Raw genomic sequence first — 18,934 nt, 5'->3', positions numbered from 1 at the left:
TGAAAATTGATATGTAGAAAAAATAGAGTTGTGTAATGTTTTAAATTTAAAACATTGTTACTCTAAGACTGAATCCTCTCGTTCAGTAATAACCTTCCCGATTTGAGAGCTCTCTCTGGTTGAGGTTTTTCCTTTACCGATTCGAAGGTATATCAGAGAGAACTTACCTAAAACCCCGTTGGAAGTTCGAACGTTTAAACCGACGAGTTACACAAAAAGTGAGCAAGTTCATCAAAAGGACATTTCTTTGAATGAAACTTCAATTAAGACGTTCTACCACTTCTACCATCCTTAAATTCCACAAAACTACACAAAACTTCACTTTTCGCATCAAGAGATTGCACACTGTTGCTGACATTGTTGACGATTGAAGTGTCAAGAATATCGAAATTCGAAATGGCAGAACAATCAGCGCTAAAGCGGCGGGTATATGAATTTGTACTTTAGACTTTCGGTAGATTTTCGAATAGGTTTGGCGGCTTGGCTTTGGAGTGGCTTTGTCTCTTCGAAAGGTTATTACTGAACGGAGCCAATGAGCCCAAACAAAAATAGATTTTGAATCTCCAATAGTGTCTTGGATAAAAGGTAAATGGAACTCTATTTGCACGAAAAGTCGTTGATGATCGAAGAATTCAAATTCAATTTCGAATTTTCATACTAAATTTTCGAACAAGTTGGGGAAAATTTATCAAATATCACACTAAAAAGCTGGCAAAAGAGTCGCTCAGTGATTATGGATTGATTAAATACTGGGGCAAGAACAGTAAACGACGTTGTTCTGTTTTCTTCCTCACAACAATGTGAAGACCATCACATTTTGATACTTGGGACTTCGAAATTCGAACAGGATGTAACTCTGCCACCTTGCGAAAATATTAAGAAGTATGAAAGTCTCTTTTTTGGATCTTCAAAAAGATTTTCGAATTTTTCAAGATCTACTTCTGTACGGAAAGAATCTTTGATAATTCCGCAAGGTGGCTGAGATACATCCTGTTCGAATTTCGAAGTGCTGAAGTGTCAAAATGTGACGGTCTTCATATTGTTGTGAGGAATAAAACAGAACAACGTCGTTTACTATTCTTGTCCCATTACTTAATCACTCCATAATCACTGAGTAACTCTTTTGCCAGCTTTTTAGTGATATTTGATAAATTTTCCCCACCTTGTTCGAAAATTTAGTATGATAATTCGAAATTGAATTTGAATTCTTCGAACATTAACAACTTTTTGTGCAAATAAAGTTCCATTTAACCTTTTATCCAAGACACTATTGGAGAATCAAAATCTACTTGTGTTTAGGCTCAATGCTTCAAAGCACCTGTACACAAAATTTCTTTTTATTTCGACAAAAAATGTAAGAATTATTAGGGTGTAAAACCTTAAGGTGGCGAAAAGTACTTAATCAACCCTAATATTAGTAATTTGCAAAATATTTCATATTAATATTATAATTCCTAATTCATTTGTATCGATCCGAACTACATTAATTTGTCCGAAATACTGATTAATTGAAATTCGATTAATGTTCAAAGTGAGTAAAGATAACATAAATGATGAAAAAGTAAATAAAAAATAAGTTGAAATTAAGAAACAAAGGTGTAGCAATAAAATAGGCCCATGGTAATTTCATTTTATGGCTAATGGCCTATATCTTGGAAATGATTTTCATTAAAAATAGATTTTTTTTTAAATGTGACGTTTTCGCCAACAATGATAGGGGAAATTTTCTTTAAAAACAAACATTTTTTTTAATGCTCCCAGTGTGAAGGAGCCTTAATAGGTGTGTGTCTCGGCTTACAGTTTTTAATTCTACCCATCAATGTGTCTTAACTTTAAAATTATTTAAGTTATGTAAGCTCTAAAATTTATTTATTTTTTTTCAAAAGTTACGTTTGTTTAAATATTTCTTAATTCTGTTTTGAGGATTTTTTAATGGTTGATTCAGAGATTGACAACAAATCTTCTAATTCTCCAATAAACAATAAAAGTTTATAAAAACGCTTCTGATTTTCCAATTCTTCATTGATTGTTTAAATCGCAATTTACGAAATTCTCTTACGTACAATCTTTCATATAAGAACGCTCTTTCAAAGCATTGAAAATGCTTTGAAAGACAAATAACACACACGCATAATATGGCAAATTAGTTATTGTAGAACAAGCGAAAAATGGGATTATATCGCTAAATTTTGAGTGAATGATGACCACATTTCCGGCAAAATTTTACATTGGCATAGATTCTTTCCTCCAGAGGTGATTTGTTGTCATCTTCGTGGACAGTGTCGCACTTGTCTGTGATGGAAAAGCGAATTTGGGGACTTTTATAGGCCTCATCTTCAGGAATGTTCCAGTCAGAATTATCCTGGGAGAATCCTAAAACTTCCAAGCGATGGGGTATGGGTTGAAAAAATGCAGGATTTGAAAAGCCACATGAAATGTCTTGAGGTGTTTTGGGGCTTTCCTCAATGCTTCCCAGGCTGCTGGCAAAAGAGGTTACATGTTGGATTTTGGGAAATTTCTCTACATTTCGGGAAGTTTTCCAGGCCGAGAGGAGCGGTTCAGATTTTCGGTGGATTCGGAGGCGGGATGGGGAATTTTGGGGGGATTTCTCAGGGATCGGAATCACTTCTGCCGCACTGTTGGACCGGCGTCGGTTTCTTAATAGGAAAGACTGGGGTATCATGTCGATGTCTGTTGCACTTTGCTGAATGTCGCTTGTTTCTTCATAAGCTAGAAATGATGAAAAATTTTTCTTAAAATTGTTCTGTTATGGAATTTGAGGTTAGGTCATGACAAAAAGACGTATAATCTGCTATTCTAAACATTCCCAATATAATCCAAATTGTAAATGTTTGTAATGAAAATAATCAAAGGTAGAAATTTCTTAAACATTTGAGAGGTTATGTCATGAAATGAGGTTATGTGCGATTTGAGGTTATTTCAGAATCATTCATAACATAAAATTTCACCTTTATCAGAAATACTCGTCATTTCCTTGATTGAACCTGTTTTTTAATGATTGATGAGGATTTTCGGTCTTCTGTCAACTTCTGTCAAAAACATTACATAACATTTTTTGTGGTTTAATTAAAACTAACCAATCAAATAATTGTTTTTGTTATTTCACAACAGCAAATGAAAATTGATAAAAAACTTCTTTTAATGTGTAGATTGAAAAAATGTCTTATTTTAATATTTTTCTGCATATTACGTTAAAAGCTTTTTTTTAGGTTAGAATTCTATGTGTTTTAAAATTAAAAGAAGGAATGAAAAGTTAAGTAAACTCGATTTTAAATTAAACCATTTTGTTTTTCGTTTAAACTCGCAGAATTTGTGAAATAATAATTTTATGCAATATTTTTGAGGTTTCTTCCATACAAAGCATGAAGGTTATGGTCAACATAACCTCAAATTTTTAACTAACAAATAATTAATAATAAGATGTTAGATGGCAGCGCATTTGCCATCTAACGTCACTTGACCATTCTCTTCTTAAGTAAACATCCTATCTAACCTCTGTGAAGTAAAGTGCAATTTTGAAGTGAATATAAGATCTTTTTCTCAACCAAAACAAAGTGTTATTTATTTGCAGTGTCCTTCCTATCCAGCAGGAGTATTTTAAAAGTGCATAGCAGCGGCGACAAAAGCTGGGATCAATATATTAATTATAGGATAAGTGTGCCAAATTCCGGCCAGCATGCAATTTTGGCCACCTGTTTTGTTCCTCGAATTTCCATGAATTTTCAGTTTTTACATACTCTAGAGATTATACAATGCAAAAGAATAACAAAAAATGTAGCTTTGACAAACGAGGTGACGTGAAAAAGGCATTGGAAGAATTCCCGAAGGGCAAGGAACTATGAGAATGAAGGTGGCCGAAATAGGGCACCAAAGCTATGTCTACATTTTTATTCATTTTAAAATGTATTAAGAACGATTTTAAAGTAAATAAAGACGATAAACTGTCTACAAGGTTCTAAGCAACACTCCTAAAGTAGAAGGAATGAAAAAAATCAATTTCATTTAAAGATATTACATTTCAAACTTGAGACTTTGGCGCTTGCATGCAACTATGCCGAAATTTGGCACACTTACCCTATTACCCAGGTAAATTTCCCGGCTCACGCCATAATATAAGAGAATAGGATCTAAGATTAAGAAGAACTTTTTCGAGTTTAAGACGACCTTTCAACTATTTTTACTGATTTCAAATTTTTTTCCATAATACTTTGATTTTTTAAGGTTATGTTCTTCATAATAATTCACTCTAAACGCCTAAACTATTCTTAATATTTATTAATATCTGCTCATCGGATTATTATAAAAAGCAACGAGTTTTTCAGAACTTGCATACATAAAAAAATAAGCTTGGTTCTATGTTCAAAAACTCCGATTTACAAGGTTTTATGTACTTAACTACAATTCATGAAATTCAATTTTTTTTAGCACAAAATTACTCCAAATTTACTACAAATTGGAGATTAATTGCCTCCTAACTTATGAAAGGTAAAATCAAAGTAGCTAGATGGAAAACTAAAGGATTTTTCCATGTAAAACATAACTATTTTTGGTTATGTGAATTTTAGGTTATGTCTAAAAATCCCAAAATAAAAAAAAAACTGGTACATACTAGGCCATTTTTCTTACATAGAAAAGAAAATGTTACTCGTCAAAGTAATCTGTATTTAGTTCATGAGTCCATTATTTTGAATATGCTGAGGATGTAACATTCATCTGACTTTAACCTCAGAAACTTTTCATGTAATACGTTCCTATATGGATAAATTTTGCAATAAAAATTTCAAAGGGTTCTTGCGCCAAATAAATAATTAAAAATGTTTCAATTATGGAAACTATCTTGTTACAGAGCTTTTAGGAGTTCTTTGCCGATTGAATTGTAACTTTCTTTTTTAGGTTAGTTGTAACATAACCTAAATTTGCAGAAAACTTTCTTGTTTAAAAAAAAGAAGATAACGAAGATTTTGATATTCATCTAGTCATACTTTTCTGTCTTTTTCACAAAGTAGTTTCGTATTCCAACTATAACCTCACTTTTTACGACATAGCCTCGAAAATATTTAAGAAATTCCTGCTTTAAACAAATCATGCAAGACGACACCTAATGAAAAAAATGTCGATCACTACCTTCCCTTCGTACCTTCCCACGGATCCTCGTTGTCCTCGGTAATTGTCCGAGTTGTGTCCAGAAAGTTTTCCCCATCGCTGCTGTTGTGAATTCCCTGGACAACAAGATCCATCCGGGAATCCAGGGAAAATTGTTTTCCGGACATTAAAATTCCACGAACACGGCGTCTCATTGCAGGAGAATCTTGGTTCTAAGAAGACATTAGAATATTTTTCAGGATCTTTAGGGGATTTTTTCTTTCAATTTATCTTACAGAAACTCTGATGCCAGCGTAGGCTTTGGCTAGAAATTCATCAGCATCGAAAATTGCAGCAAATGATCCATTGACAATCTTTGGAGACATGGGAGAATTTGCTAACAAGAGACTTGATCCAAAAGCTTCATTCTTTTCTCTGGTTTCTTTGAGGCAGACCCTTGTCCTTTCGATTTTGATATTCATTTCTTCGAGAATTTCTGTAGCAACAGTTCTAATCTCTGACCAATCCTTGAGGATATCCTCACTGGTGGTACGTGTAGAAGTAACAGTGAAGCGTATAACATAGCGTCCTTTCAGTGATGATGGGACACAGTGAAGATTCCCGCGATTGTTGAGTCTCTTGAGAAGTTTCTCGGTAAGATCATTATCACCCCTCAAGCGAAACACCACCATTCCTGGGTCATGGTGGATTTTTTTTTGACATTTTGATGGGCAGAAGAAAAAGTTGAGAATAAGAAAATGATAATCATTTTTTTGGGTAGTTCTTAAAAGCCAAAAGATCTCTCCAGGAAAGTGTACATCAAGGGAGTTTGAGTGAGGAAAAAAAAAGAAGCTTCTTGAAAGTGCCTTTAACTTTTTTTTGTAGCAGTTCCCTCTTGGCAGAAAAGATGAAAAGAAAGAACCGTTAACAATTTCATCTTCACTGAGAGAAATTTATTTTGCAATTCCCTGGGCAAAGAATGATTAAGCGCATTTTTAAAGTTGGACTTTGAGGAAAGACTTTTTGCAATGGCAGCTTATGTAATCGGAGGTGAAACTTGATTTTGTCCGATTGGTCTTGACTTTAGGGAGGAGACTTTCTAACAATCATAGATAGCAGTACGGCCATTTCTTTTTCTGTAGTGGAAATGGGTTTGTAAAGGAAAAACAGTAAGAGATATTTACTATGGGTTTTGGTAAAGATCAAGTCTTGACCCGAAAAAGGATGAAAAATCTTAAAGAAATTCTAAAACAGATATATCCCCTGTTCTAAGTTTAAGAACTTGGTCATAGACGACTCCAATGAGAGGTTTAGTGAGTGCTATAACTTTTCATAATATAACAACTTTGTGATGTAACCGCTAGGGTTCCATCTAATTTTGTTCTTTATCGGAATCTCGCAGTTTCTTTTACATTGATCAAGCTTCAATGTTGTATAAGTTATTTCTCAGTGTCGGCGAAAATCTCGAAAGACAAAAGACAGAAAAGAAGAAACCCCAAAGGACATAAATCCTGAAAACCAAAATCCCGGAAGCCAAAATCCCGGATGCCAAAATCTGTAATGGTCAAAATCCTGAAATAATTTCCTGATAATTTCCCAAAACACAGAAAATTTCCCTTTGCTTCCAACAAGCGGGGTGTAATTGCGGCAGGAGCTATAACACTTAAGAATTCTGGATTTTGGCCTTCAGGATTCAACCTTTTCGGGATTTTAGCGTTCCGAATTTTAGCCCTTTCGGGATTTTGGCATTCAGGATTTTGGTTTTTGTGAATAGTAGCTTTTTCGGGGTTTTGATGTTCAGAATTTTGGATTTTCGGTATTTTAGCTTTTCGGGATTTTGACCCAGTCGGGATTTTAATCCATTTTGGATTTTTGTCCATTCGGAATTTTGATTTTTGGGATTTTGGCTTTCTGGATTTTGGCCTGAATCCATTATTCCTGGCTTTCACATGGGCTCTGCTCATTCTTTATGATCAGCGCACAACAGCTTTTGTTTGTAAGCATGTTTTCAAAATTTCCCATGAGAATGAGCGAGATGACTAGATTTATATCTCACTCACTCTTATTGAAATGTAAAAAACATGTTTACTATACATAAACATTATTGTGCGTTGGACATTACAATTGTTCGACCCAGGATATTGTGATTCTAAAAATATTCTTTATTATAATTGTGATAATTTAATCATTTAACAGCGCAAATGAAAGGTTTTGCGAAGTTGTAAAATTCTATAACATGTCCTCTTCGACAGATCACCGCAAGATGCACTAAAATCGAAAAACTGAATTTGGGAATTTTTGAAGTTAAATATTTAAGTATCTTTGCAGACATTGTTTTGTTTATTTATTTATTTTTTTTTATTATCTTGACACTGTTTGTTACGATTTCCAAACTATGGACCTTCCCGATGGGATGATTCGTCAATATTAAACTTCTAATCTTGTAATCTAAAATTTCAAAATTATATACTTTAAACTTCAAACTTGAGTAACCGTTAAACGAAATAATACAATTTTATATTTTAGTATGTTATAGTTGACCTTAAAACCTTGTCAATAATGAGTTTGATTTATTCTTGGGTCGTTCTTGACCTTAGTTATTAATGTTCGAAATTTAATGCTTGACAAAACTACATCTTCAGTGTTTTTAATCATTTTATTTTTCTTAAAGTAAGCAGATATCTTTCCGATTTTTCTAATCCTGCTATAATAGTTTACCATACTATATAGAATGTGGACAATTTATATTATAAACGTTTTCGTATTTTAATTAATTTCTGATGCGGAGTAGTTTGGTTCAGTCTCCATAATGAGATTGATACGATTTGTTATTTCTAAGCATTGATTGGACTTTTCGTGAATTTTGGGAATCAAAAGGGTTAAATGGTAACACTAAAAGAAATCCGAAAAAGTTAAAATAACATTCCAGAAATGTTAATTTTACCCTGCAGTATTGATCCAAAATCGGTATAAATATTACCCTTTTTAGGTGTATTAGGGGTTAAAGGTACCCTTTTTCATGTTAATTTTACCCTTAATAAGGTGTAAAATTAACATTAAAAAATGTTGATATATTTTTACACCTAAACAGTGTTAAATTTCTGAGGAAAAAAAGTTAATAGCACCCTCTTTTTTCTCAGTGAAAGCACTTGCATAATAATGTAATTGACACATGACGCAATGGGAAAGAATCCCAGCTGGCATAAGCATTTCAGGCTTAATCACCGGGTTTATTGTTGGTGCTTTTGCACTTTTTTTACAAAGCTCACTCTCAGTTGGATCCCATTTGGCTTCCAAGAGAGTGCCTTTAATCCCTCATTTCGATCGCGTTTTTGGGCAAAATCCAGCCGGATCATCGAAGAGAAGAAGAAAATTCTGCGGAGGTCTCTTGGTATGAACCAAGTGGAAGGGTACTAAATTGTCTTTCATGCGGTATTCCAAACCTGACAAAATTGGTATTTAATGTTACAAATTATCCATACAATTTGTTGCCTCGAGGTGGTGGGTAGAAGATCCAATTGGCAAAACAGCTAAAGAAGCAATATAATAATGGATTGGGCGAAAAAATGAAATGGATTTATTATACTTGTGAAATTGTTCTCAGCATCAATTGATGATGGTGCACAAGACGAGAATGTATTTAAGAAAAAAAAAGTGATTTACGAATAAGAAAAAAGCACGAAGTAACAAAAAATAAATAAAATAAAAGAACCAATCCTCCAACTTTGGTACACGCAAATGTGTCAAAAAAGAAATGTTCTCTTACATTGCGAGAAAGATGAACTTGACGAGAATGATTTGCCAGGAAGAATTTATACAATTGGAGGATATCCAAAAATGGTAGAAGATGAAAGGCGCAATTCTCGGGAGGCACGATGGACGGGGCAAAATGAGTAAAAAAGAAAACAAAAAAAAAACACCCGCGGTTTCTTTCACTGCCCAAACTCTTCAAGTGCTTAACGGTGAATATTTTGGGAACTTTCTTCCACGAGATAACAATTAATTTTATTGATTTCCCCAACTAACACTCCCAGTGGACAGATTGCTCGAGAGAGAGATTGAAGTGATAGATTAAGACGGATTTCTATAAAGAATCTCACCTAAATGTCTCGTAGCTGGTATTTCGAAGCGATGATCAGCTAAAACCAGAGCCTCAAATTTTTGCGCCAAACGAACACCCTGCGCCACAGAAATCATGATTATTGACTATTGAAAATGATCAATCAAGACAGAGATACTATAAATGATTTCAATCTTACTTCTCTGATGTGTTTCTGCAGTCCTTTAATTCCGTAGTTTCGAAGAACGAACCACAATTTTAGAGCGCGGAATCTCTTGCTAAGTGGAATCTGCCAGTGCATATAGTCAATGGCTAATCCTGAATTTTCGTGCTGAAGATAGAGAGGTTCCACGTTGAAGGTCCTGTGGAGGGCTCCACTATTTCTTACCCTGAAAAATTGTGTAAAAATATTTTGAACTTATTCTAAATGATGATCTCTGATGACTAAAGCTATTAGTGTTTTAAAGCCTGAGAATAAATTTTAAGAATCAAAGAACAAAAATGTTTTCAGAAATATTGTCTGAAAATATTTTTTTTTTGGATTCTTATTCTTGAGATTTTAAATTAATTAATTAAATTTAAAAGTCTTTTTTATTTATCATTTTAATTTTATGTCATAAAAAAGAGATAAGCTTTCATTAGTTTTTAAATAAACTCAAGAGTTTGCGAATAAAATATAAAACTATTCAATTTTATAAAGACATATTATCGGTTGGATCAGCAATTGTGCTAACTGCATTTGTTTTATATTTACTTTATTTGTGTTTCAAGCCCCAAGCGGCGATATGTTTAGAACTACGTAAGGTCCTCATATCAAACGTACCATGATGCATCTGGTTATTTTTTTTTGCAAATTTCGTTCCCTAAATGACTAAATGACTTTAACAACTTAAAAAAATAGCGCAGTTGGTAAGGTCTTGAAAGACGATATTAGCACATTTTGAATATTACATACGGCTTTAGAATAATGGACATCATTTTGGTAAAAGTGATTAATAAAAAAATAAAATTTGAGCAGTGAACGAAATGAGCAAGAAAGGGGTGACAAAGCGTCTCGTGCTTTGCGAAATTTATAAACTAATGATTTGCATGCTAGGGGAAACTGGGGCACCACTAAACACTGCAATTTTTTAATCGGATATTTGAATTCAGAGGATAAGACCTATAGGAATATATAGGCACTATAGGGATGCTTGTCCACTGAAGGAATGATCGAGATAGTCCAAGTAGTTTAGAAATAAAAATTAGTGTTTGGTGGTGCCCCAGTTTCCCCTATACCTCAAAAGTACTGTCACATTATTTACCGCTTATACCGTTTCACAACCGATTTGAACTGATTCATAAACCACTTGAAATTTTTTTCAATATATCTTAAGTAATACAATTGATTTTCAGACAAAAATATAAATAAAAAAACATAAATTTTGGTCAAATCCTAAAATACTGCCTAATGGTTCTGGCACACCTTTTAGATCAGGTAAATTTTATGAAGTCGAAATTCGAACCCCTTTCCTTCTCACAGGTCTATCTCATTTTTTTGCACTTCTTCTTTTGAACATCATAAGAAATTCAATTTAATTCAAACGAATTTGGAGGGCAAAAGGTTGAGATACACATAGCAAAACATGTGAGAAATAATGGGATGTGAATTTTGATTTCATGAAATTTTCCCGGTCGTACCGGAGCCATAAAAAACGATTTTAGAAAGTATAAATTCAATTTTTGTTACTCAAGAATCAAACTTGCTTATCAGTATACTTTTTATACATTATAAAACATTATTTCTCTTCTTTCAATTATTTTACAAGAATAAATCGAAATTGAAAATAAACGAAGAAATTAAAACTCCAGCCCCAAGAATATTTTGTTTTATAAACTCTGAATCTGAATTTATTTATATATATTTTTTTTTTGGAAACTACTGAATAAGTTTTGAAACATTTATTAAAACCAGAAAAAATACGTAGACACGACACGGTACGATGCTAACGATTAATTTGAGATTTATTCATTTTAATTCTTTTAAAATGTCACAAAAAACACTGCTGGAGTAATAATGGCTCCCGCACACCTTTTAGATCGGTAATATTTCATAAAATGAAAATTCACGTCCTTTTCTTTCTCAAAGGGTTTGAATAAGCCTATCCCAGTCTTTTGGACTCAAAATTGAACTAAACTAAATTTAATTTGGTGTGATGTTTAAAAGAAGAATAAGAAGAGTGCGAAAGAGTAGGAAAGGCATATGCAAAATTTTATAGAAAGAATGAGATATGAATTTTAACGTTACGAAATTTTGCTCAGTCAATTAATTTTGACATACCTTTTTTATCTATTTTATTTCAATCTCAATTTAGTGGAATTCGTCTGTCACTATAAAAGTCAATTTTAATTAGTCAAAGTTTAAAGCTAAGATATTTACTTTAAACTAAGCTAAACATAAGTTTCCTTAAGGAAAAGATAAGGTAGTAATTAAAAAGGAGGAATTTAAGTAAATAATTTCCATTTTTCTTTGACTGGACTTCGTTTTACGGCTGTGAAAGCCGGAAAAGATCGATTAATCAATTAAGGTTATACAATATGTTCAATATCATACAAGAAAATGTGACTTCAATTTCGTTTTGATAGAGACTAACAAATTTGGCTAGGCAGTCCCATTTGTCAAAAGTTGCATGAAAATTTCACTGGAATTTAAATTCTAAATTGAATATTGTTTGATCACATTTTATTTTTTGATGAGAAAAAATAATTTTTTACTGTTTTGTACAGTATTTTTTTTTACTTTTTTAAAAAATTTACTGTCTTCGTCTTCAAACAAATTTAGAATAATATACAAATTGTTGTCTTAAAATCTGTTAGAATTTCATAAAGTTTCTATAGTACATTTTGAACACTTGAAATTGTTGCCCCTGAATTTTGAACTAATTGAATGAATTTGTTTTGAAAATCATTGAATTAACCAACTCACCACAATGCTGTACAGTCGAAATGTACCATTAGCCATTTGGATGGATTAAAAGCAATTGAATCTGCGCGACGAATCCCTTTGAGCCATCCCCTGTATTCTGGGCAGATGAATGCACTGCCAGCATAGGCTGCGTCCACGTGGAGCCACAGTTTGAAATCTTGACAGACAATTCCTACCTCCTCGAGATTATCGAAAGCACAAGCTCCTGTTGTTCCAAGAGTAGCACAGACCTTGAGGATTAGGGCAGAGAGATGGGTGAAATGTCTAGAATGCATTTGAAGTAAAAAAAAAATGCATTGGGCAATTACGGAGTGATTTGAAGGCAGACACTCCTTGGAAGGGGATGAGGAAGTAGGAAGAGAAAAATCAGGGAGCTTTTATTAATTGGATCCCCCATGGGAAATGAGGATGCGAAGTGATGAGACTATGAGTTTATTTAAGAATGTCTTTTGCTGGTGAAACAAACACCCACGCCAAATTGCTAGTGGAAAAGGCAATCCGCTTTGTCAGAAATCTTTTCACAATCTGTCGTCGTGTGTCTCGGCAGCTCACACTCTCTGGGTATTTTGTATTAGACCATGATACTCTTGTTGTGTGGTTTGTCACTCCATCAAATTGTCATGGAATTCCTGTACTTTTTTAATTTGTGATGGGAGATTTTCTCTGGGGACCAATTTTCATTCATGGAAAGTATTTTTGGTGATTGAGGTATTCTTACCCAAAATGGTATTAATCCTTGCTTCATGTCACTTTCAATGGCTTCTCGGAGGGGCTCCCCACGAAGACTCAGTTTCTCATCAGCTTCGATGAATCTCATCCTCACGAGACCTGCAAATTTTACAATTTTTTTTTTTTTTTAATAATCCCAGGAGGTTTTTCGTACTAAAATAGCGAATGTTTAGATAGCTAAGCAAGTAATCAGTAAATCAACGATTTTATCGGTATAATGTTTCAAAGGAATTAACAGGATTGTAAAAAAATGGTGCTTCATAAAATATTTATAAAAAAAAGTATAATTATACGTATTTTATTAGTCATTAAAATAATATTTTATGTCTATTGACTTTTGTTTTCAATATTTGCCCTTAATGTAATTATAAACTTAATTTTTTTTGTTATCTTATTGAGAAAACAACATTTGATACAAATTTAAATGAGATTTTTACTGGCAATTTTTTATTGAATTATTTAATAAATCATTGCTTGTAAGTTTAATAAATTTTTAGGAGATATTAAATTTTGATCTGTTACCTATTATCCGTAAAAGTCGATTACACAAACTTATTTAATGGATAAAAATATTATTTTTGTTTTTTTTTCTCAAACTTGAATAGTTATATTATGCTACTGTACTGACTATATTACGGAAATAAAAATAAAAATATAATTTTAAGGGAATTAGTCATAAACGATCCAGATAGCGAAGCGCCCGGATTAGCACACTTGACTGTATTTTATTCCGTTCTAAAACATGTTCACATTTAGGTTTCAAAGGGCTCCAATTTTTTTTTCATTTTTGAATATGTTTTAGAGGTAGTTAAGGTGACTTAGACATCTAATGTTCGAAAAAATTTCGATATTGATTTTTTGAAGGTCATTGAACCATTTTGGGGAGCTTATTTTTCAACCGATTTGCTTAAACTCGGATTATTTTTTTTTTTTTGAAAAATCTAGTTTCTAGAAATTTATAACCCGGATGCATCGGAATTTATCAGTAATGAATCGGTAATGTACCCGTAAATGATATACCTTTCTTGGATTTACTTTTTTATTTGCCCGTATGCTTGTGGCTAATGCTAACATATTCTAAAATGAACTTTTCTTAAGCGATATTTTACTTCAGAATATGTTTTTAAATGTATAAATCAATTTAATTGGTAATAAACCGGTAGAATGGCGGCATTACTTGTGGGTGAGTTGTCTTTACTTTTTGTTGTATTAGCACATCATATTTTTTTGGTCTTTGGAATCATTTTCTGACAAAAATGCGACTAAAATTGCCACCCTATGCACTATGCAGCATGCGAAAAGATAATATTTACACGGATAGCTCCTTCTCTTGAGTTCGAATACTCGGCAAAACTGGAACGCTTTGCCATCTCTTTTTTTTCATTTATTAGGGGTCCATCTGTAGGATGATTTCCTTTCTCCACAATTCTAATATAAATATTTAGGTTATAAATCTTAAAATAAGCACTTAATGGCTGATAATGCCCGTCAAATCATTGCTCTACCTGCCGATTTTACTCTGAGGTTTTTTGAATTGTAACGGTATATTCTAGTACATTCAGGCAGAAATTCTGTAGATTTTCGGCAGAATTTCTGCCTAAAAATCTGTAGATTTTCGGCAGAAATTCTTCCGAAAATCTACAGATTCTCGGCAGAATTTCTGCATATGAAATCTGCATAGTCTCCATTGTCTCAACAAAAATATTGTTGATTTATCAAGACATTGTATTAGAAGTTACAAAGAAAATGCTATGCTCTGCATAACAAGCATTACCGATTAAACGTTTTAGATAACTAAAAAGATGCGATCAAAAATACTAACTTCTTAAAAATCGTCAATCGAATGATACAAAAACACGAAATTTAGGTCGACACTGTGTTTAAAGTTATCACTTCGCTATTCTCTACATATAACACGACGTCGCAGAATTCTTTATTTTATATAAACACTGTGATATCACCAAGAATAACTCTATTGAATTTTGCAAACTTCAGTGAAAAATATTCCATTTTTTCTGACACAGCTGTCTGGAAAGTTTGGAATGTAGAAAAATCTACAGAAAATCGGCAAAATATCTACAGAAATTCGTCAGAGTGTGCACTAGGATTCGTCAGAAAATCTGGAAAAATTTCTGACGAATTTTGTTCCAAGCCCAAATAAAATTCGTAGGAATATCCACAGATTTCTCGGCAGATTTTCGGCAGAGGTGTAGATATTTTCTGCAGAAATCTTAAAGATATCTGACGAAATTATTTGATGGGTGTATTCTTCAGTAAGTTCTTTATTTTTAAAGTGTCAAATTACTTTAAGCTTTCAAACAAAAACCTTCTGTGTCATAGATTTTTTTCAAAATTTTTTAACTGTTTTTGCTTTTATTTGATATGTGATCAATTTAAGTGTAAGTTTTTGTTTTACTTTCTCTTAAAAATTAATTGAATTTTTGGAATAAGTAATAAGGAAGATTCAAGTAGATTACTTTACCAATGAGGCCATCAACTATGGCGAGATTCATCCATTAAACTTCAACTTATTTAAAGTATTTTAGTTATATTATTTAAAAAAATTTACCTTTTCAAAATTTTGTCTTTGGGATTTCGATACATTTAGGATTATGACTAGGAGCCTCGCGATTGACTCTTCTAATTATATCCCATTCGGAATTTTCAACCATTTGAGATTTTGACCCATTCCGGATTTTAACTCTTTACGATTTTGACCCTTTGGGGTTACTATTCATGTGGAATTTTGAATTTTAAAAACTGTTTAATGTTCACTTATTCGATATATTAACCCACACAAAACTTTGGCTCTTCCATTCTTATTCATTCGGGACTTTGCCTTTTCAGAATTGCCCCTTCTTGATTGTGATAATATTCAGGATTTTCACTCATTCGGCATTTCGATCCATTCAGGATCTTTATTCTTCGGTATTTCGATTCATACGGAATTTTGGCTTTGGACTTTTTGACTCTTTTGGCATTTCGACTCATTGGGAATTTTTACTTTTCAATTTTCATTCATTCTTGCCTTTGACTTTTCGGGATGAACTCTTTTTGATTATGACACATTCAAGATTTCGACACGTTCGGTATTTCGATCCATTCGGTATTTTTAACCCTTCGAGATTTTGATTTATGCTGAATTTTGACTAGGTTTTAAACCCTTAAAATATATTAACTAATTCGGCATTTCGATCAATCCGAGATTTCTACTTTTCAATTTTGATCCATTCGGGATTTTGACTCTTCGGGATTAACCCTTCTAGATTATGACACATTTAAGGTTCGATCCATTCAAGAATTTGACCCTTCGGGATTTCGATTTATTCTGAATTTTGACTCTGAAAAGTTGTTAACTTATTCGGGATTTTTACTCTTCAATTTTGATCATTTCTGAATTTTAATCGAAACCCATTTTGGAATAAGTTTAGTTTTTGTTTTGGTTTTAGTTTCTTTTAAATGTTACTGAGTTGTAAGAATATTATGAACAGAACAAGTCGAATCCTTCCCTTACCTTAACAAATGCGATCAATTCATTTTGATCTTTTTAAGTCTCATACAAACTTATTATTTCTGCCATTTACCTCGTGTGACCGATTATGGTAAGACAGCGGCAGACGCAACAATGGCTTTGGATTGGGAAAATAAATACAAATATTCCTCTAAAGGAGCCAGTAAAGCGGTTCCAATAATCGGAATGAATTCGAGCTACCTTAACGTTTTTGCACTCTTCTTGAATATAGGTACAATTGTAAATTTTATTAGTGAATTCTTTACACTTGTGTATTCGCGTAACAGTTAAGCAAAAACTTTTATTTTAATGAAGATGTCTAAGCTAAGGAGTATTCTGAAATCTTCAAAGGCAAAGCCTATAATTCTTTTAATTTTGCCGCTTTTATATAAAAAAAAACCAATACAAAAATGTTTAATTTCGGTCGATGAAAAATTAGTTGTTTGTAAGAGGTGGAAGGATGGTAAAGTTTAGAATTGTTCTTACCAATTAGAGCGGCTTTTTCCACACTTGAGTGAGCTTGATCGGAACAATAGGCCACAAGACGGGCATTTACTTCGGAATCTTGAAGTCCTGGTGAATGTTCATGGTAGCGTCTAATGGCCTGTGTTCTGCCAGCCAAAAGACATACTAAAGTGGCTTCACTGGCGGTGGTCTGGATGACTCCACCACCTCTGCTTGAGCTGCTCAGATGGAGGAATTCATCTGGTAGTCCTATCATCTTTCCTAGCCAATTCATTGCGACAGTTTCGAGTTCTGTGCAAGCTGGGGAAGATGCCCAGGTGAATCCCAGACAATTTATGGCATCGGCCAGCATGTCACCCAAGAGGGATGGGTAGGAATTTAGAGCTGGGAAGTATGCGTGCATGTGAGGACTTTGCCAGTGCGTTACTCCAGGCATTACAACACGTTCAACATCTGCAAAAATTGCATCCCAACTCTCACCCTCGAGGGGTGCAGAGTCCGGTAGGAGGGAACGCATGTAGCCGGGTTTGACGTTGGGAAAAACGCGTCTTTCACGAATATTTTGCAGATAATCCGCAATGTAATCCACCATTTCTTTGCCTAGAGCCAAAGAAACAAAAAAAAATAAGAGAAAAAAGAATGAAGAAAAGTAAATCAAAATGAATCCAATTTGGAAGTTAAAATTGGTAAAACATTTAACTCAATAAAATTGGAAGCAATAACATGGGGATGGTCATGTTTAGAAATCCTCGGGAAATCCTTTAATGCACTTTATATATTTTCACATGCTGCGCCAAATGGGAGAGAGCGTGCCCTTTTCACATGTCTCAGTGAATAATTTTCATTGACAAAATACCCCTCTCCGTATAGAGGAGTGGTATAATAGGAAAATGATTATGGAAATTGCATATAAAAGGGATTGATCTGGGTGAAAATTTATTATACCTCGTCTTCGATACTCCTCACAATCCATGGCACAAGATTAATTCTATAAAACTTTTTAGCACGAGAATTTGTCCCAAGAACAATTTTCAAAGATTGTTCTTTCTATTGTTCGCCACGCAAAAGCAAAACCTGAAAGAGCAAATGGTGCAATTTGTTCAAGACATAATTGCGTAAGAAATTATAATTGTGAAAATATTGGGGGAAAAAAATGAATTCTCCAACAAGTTCAATGAGACACCAAGTCAAGGAGAGGAAATGTTAACACTGAAAACCACTTTCGCGAAATTTCCGCAGTGTTTGTGGAATTTTCTCTGGCTTCCTTCAGTATAGTGGCAGTTGGTGGTGGGGAAGTTTTACACTTGAACCCAGTTAATGCTATTAACAATGCAAAAATGCACAATATACCACACAAAGACCTGCAAAATGTCTCAATGAAATACTATGGTTTGGAAAATCACAAGAGATTTTCTTTCACTTGACTTTTCACTTTGGGTTTTTTTTGTACTCCACACGGGGGAAAATCTTCCGGGAAACTGAAGTGAAACCGTTCAGGATGGTGCCTTTTATACCCTCTAGAATGGACTGATCTTGAGGAGTTTTGGGTGGGTACTATCTCCCCAAATTGGGGGTGGTTTTGTGGAGACACATCTTCTGGTCCATCCTGTTGCGCAGTGAATTTTTTTCTAATCTTGCGAGGTTTCTCGCTTGCTTAACGGAAACTTTCGTCAATTGAGATTGAAGTCTTTCGAAGAATACGCCTTCCCATTTTTCATTATGGTCAATTAGTCCCAGGAAAAGAATTATTGCAGATAATCTGTTCCTATTTTTTACCAAGCATTTATTCTCATCGCGATTCATCTGCAAATAGACAAGAGAAAAAAACTAATTTGTTATTAAGCAACAGATAAAGAGTGGCGAGGGAAAATTCGCAGACTGCTCGTATAGAGTTCTTCAAAATCGTATTTGGATGTGTTCATTTAGATAATCAAAATTTATTTGAAGAATATATGAAAATACACTTCTATTTATTTTCTAAGAAAAAACACCAAAGTAATACTTTTACAGGTTACGAAAGAAAAAAATCTTTAGCATTAATTTTAGCTGTCAAAATAACTTATATGTCAAATTCCATTTTACTGAAATTTTGATAAAGATT

At 33.4% G+C, this 18,934-nt stretch overlaps 2 protein-coding genes across 3 annotated transcripts in view; one reads left to right on the top strand and one right to left on the bottom strand.

The window, feature by feature from the left end:
- The window catches only part of LOC129798860 (uncharacterized), a 152,211-nt gene that overhangs the window by 7,790 nt on the left and 125,487 nt on the right, over positions 1-18,934 (top strand). The window lies entirely within an intron of this gene.
- LOC129798858 (histidine decarboxylase) lies at positions 2,132-18,102 on the bottom strand. 2 transcript variants are annotated; one of them, XM_055842294.1, is made up of 9 exons: positions 17,779-18,102; positions 16,855-17,433; positions 12,847-12,956; positions 12,129-12,358; positions 9,363-9,552; positions 9,204-9,282; positions 5,400-5,797; positions 5,146-5,336; positions 2,132-2,730 (listed from the first exon to the last, which is right to left on the bottom strand). In XM_055842294.1, the coding sequence occupies exons 1-9, from the start codon at positions 17,804-17,806 to the stop codon at positions 2,724-2,726; spliced, it is 1,812 nt and encodes a 603-aa protein (XP_055698269.1). In that variant the 5' UTR covers positions 17,807-18,102; the 3' UTR covers positions 2,132-2,723. The 2 variants fall into 2 exon arrangements, with proteins under 2 accessions (XP_055698269.1, XP_055698268.1); XM_055842293.1 differs by having other exon boundaries at positions 5,159-5,336.

Source organism: Phlebotomus papatasi, chromosome 1 (genome assembly GCF_024763615.1).
Source record: "Phlebotomus papatasi isolate M1 chromosome 1, Ppap_2.1, whole genome shotgun sequence".
Taxonomy (NCBI): Eukaryota; Metazoa; Arthropoda; class Insecta; order Diptera; family Psychodidae; genus Phlebotomus; species Phlebotomus papatasi.
Note: the sequence above shows the minus strand (reverse complement) of the source record. Positions and strands in the feature narration are given on the sequence as shown.

What these genes read in the sequence shown, in the direction of transcription:
- LOC129798858 (XM_055842293.1), bottom strand. Translation starts at nt 17,806, where the DNA reads ATGGATTGTGAGGAGTATCGAAGACGAG. An exon ending in GGAAAAAGCCGCTCTAATTG is followed by an intron (nt 12,957 to 16,854) that starts GTAAGAACAATT and finishes TAAAATTTGCAG; the next exon opens with GTCTCGTGAGGATGAGATTC. An exon ending in ACGCTGGCATCAGAGTTTCT is followed by an intron (nt 5,337 to 5,399) that starts GTAAGATAAATT and finishes ATGTCTTCTTAG; the next exon opens with AACCAAGATTCTCCTGCAAT.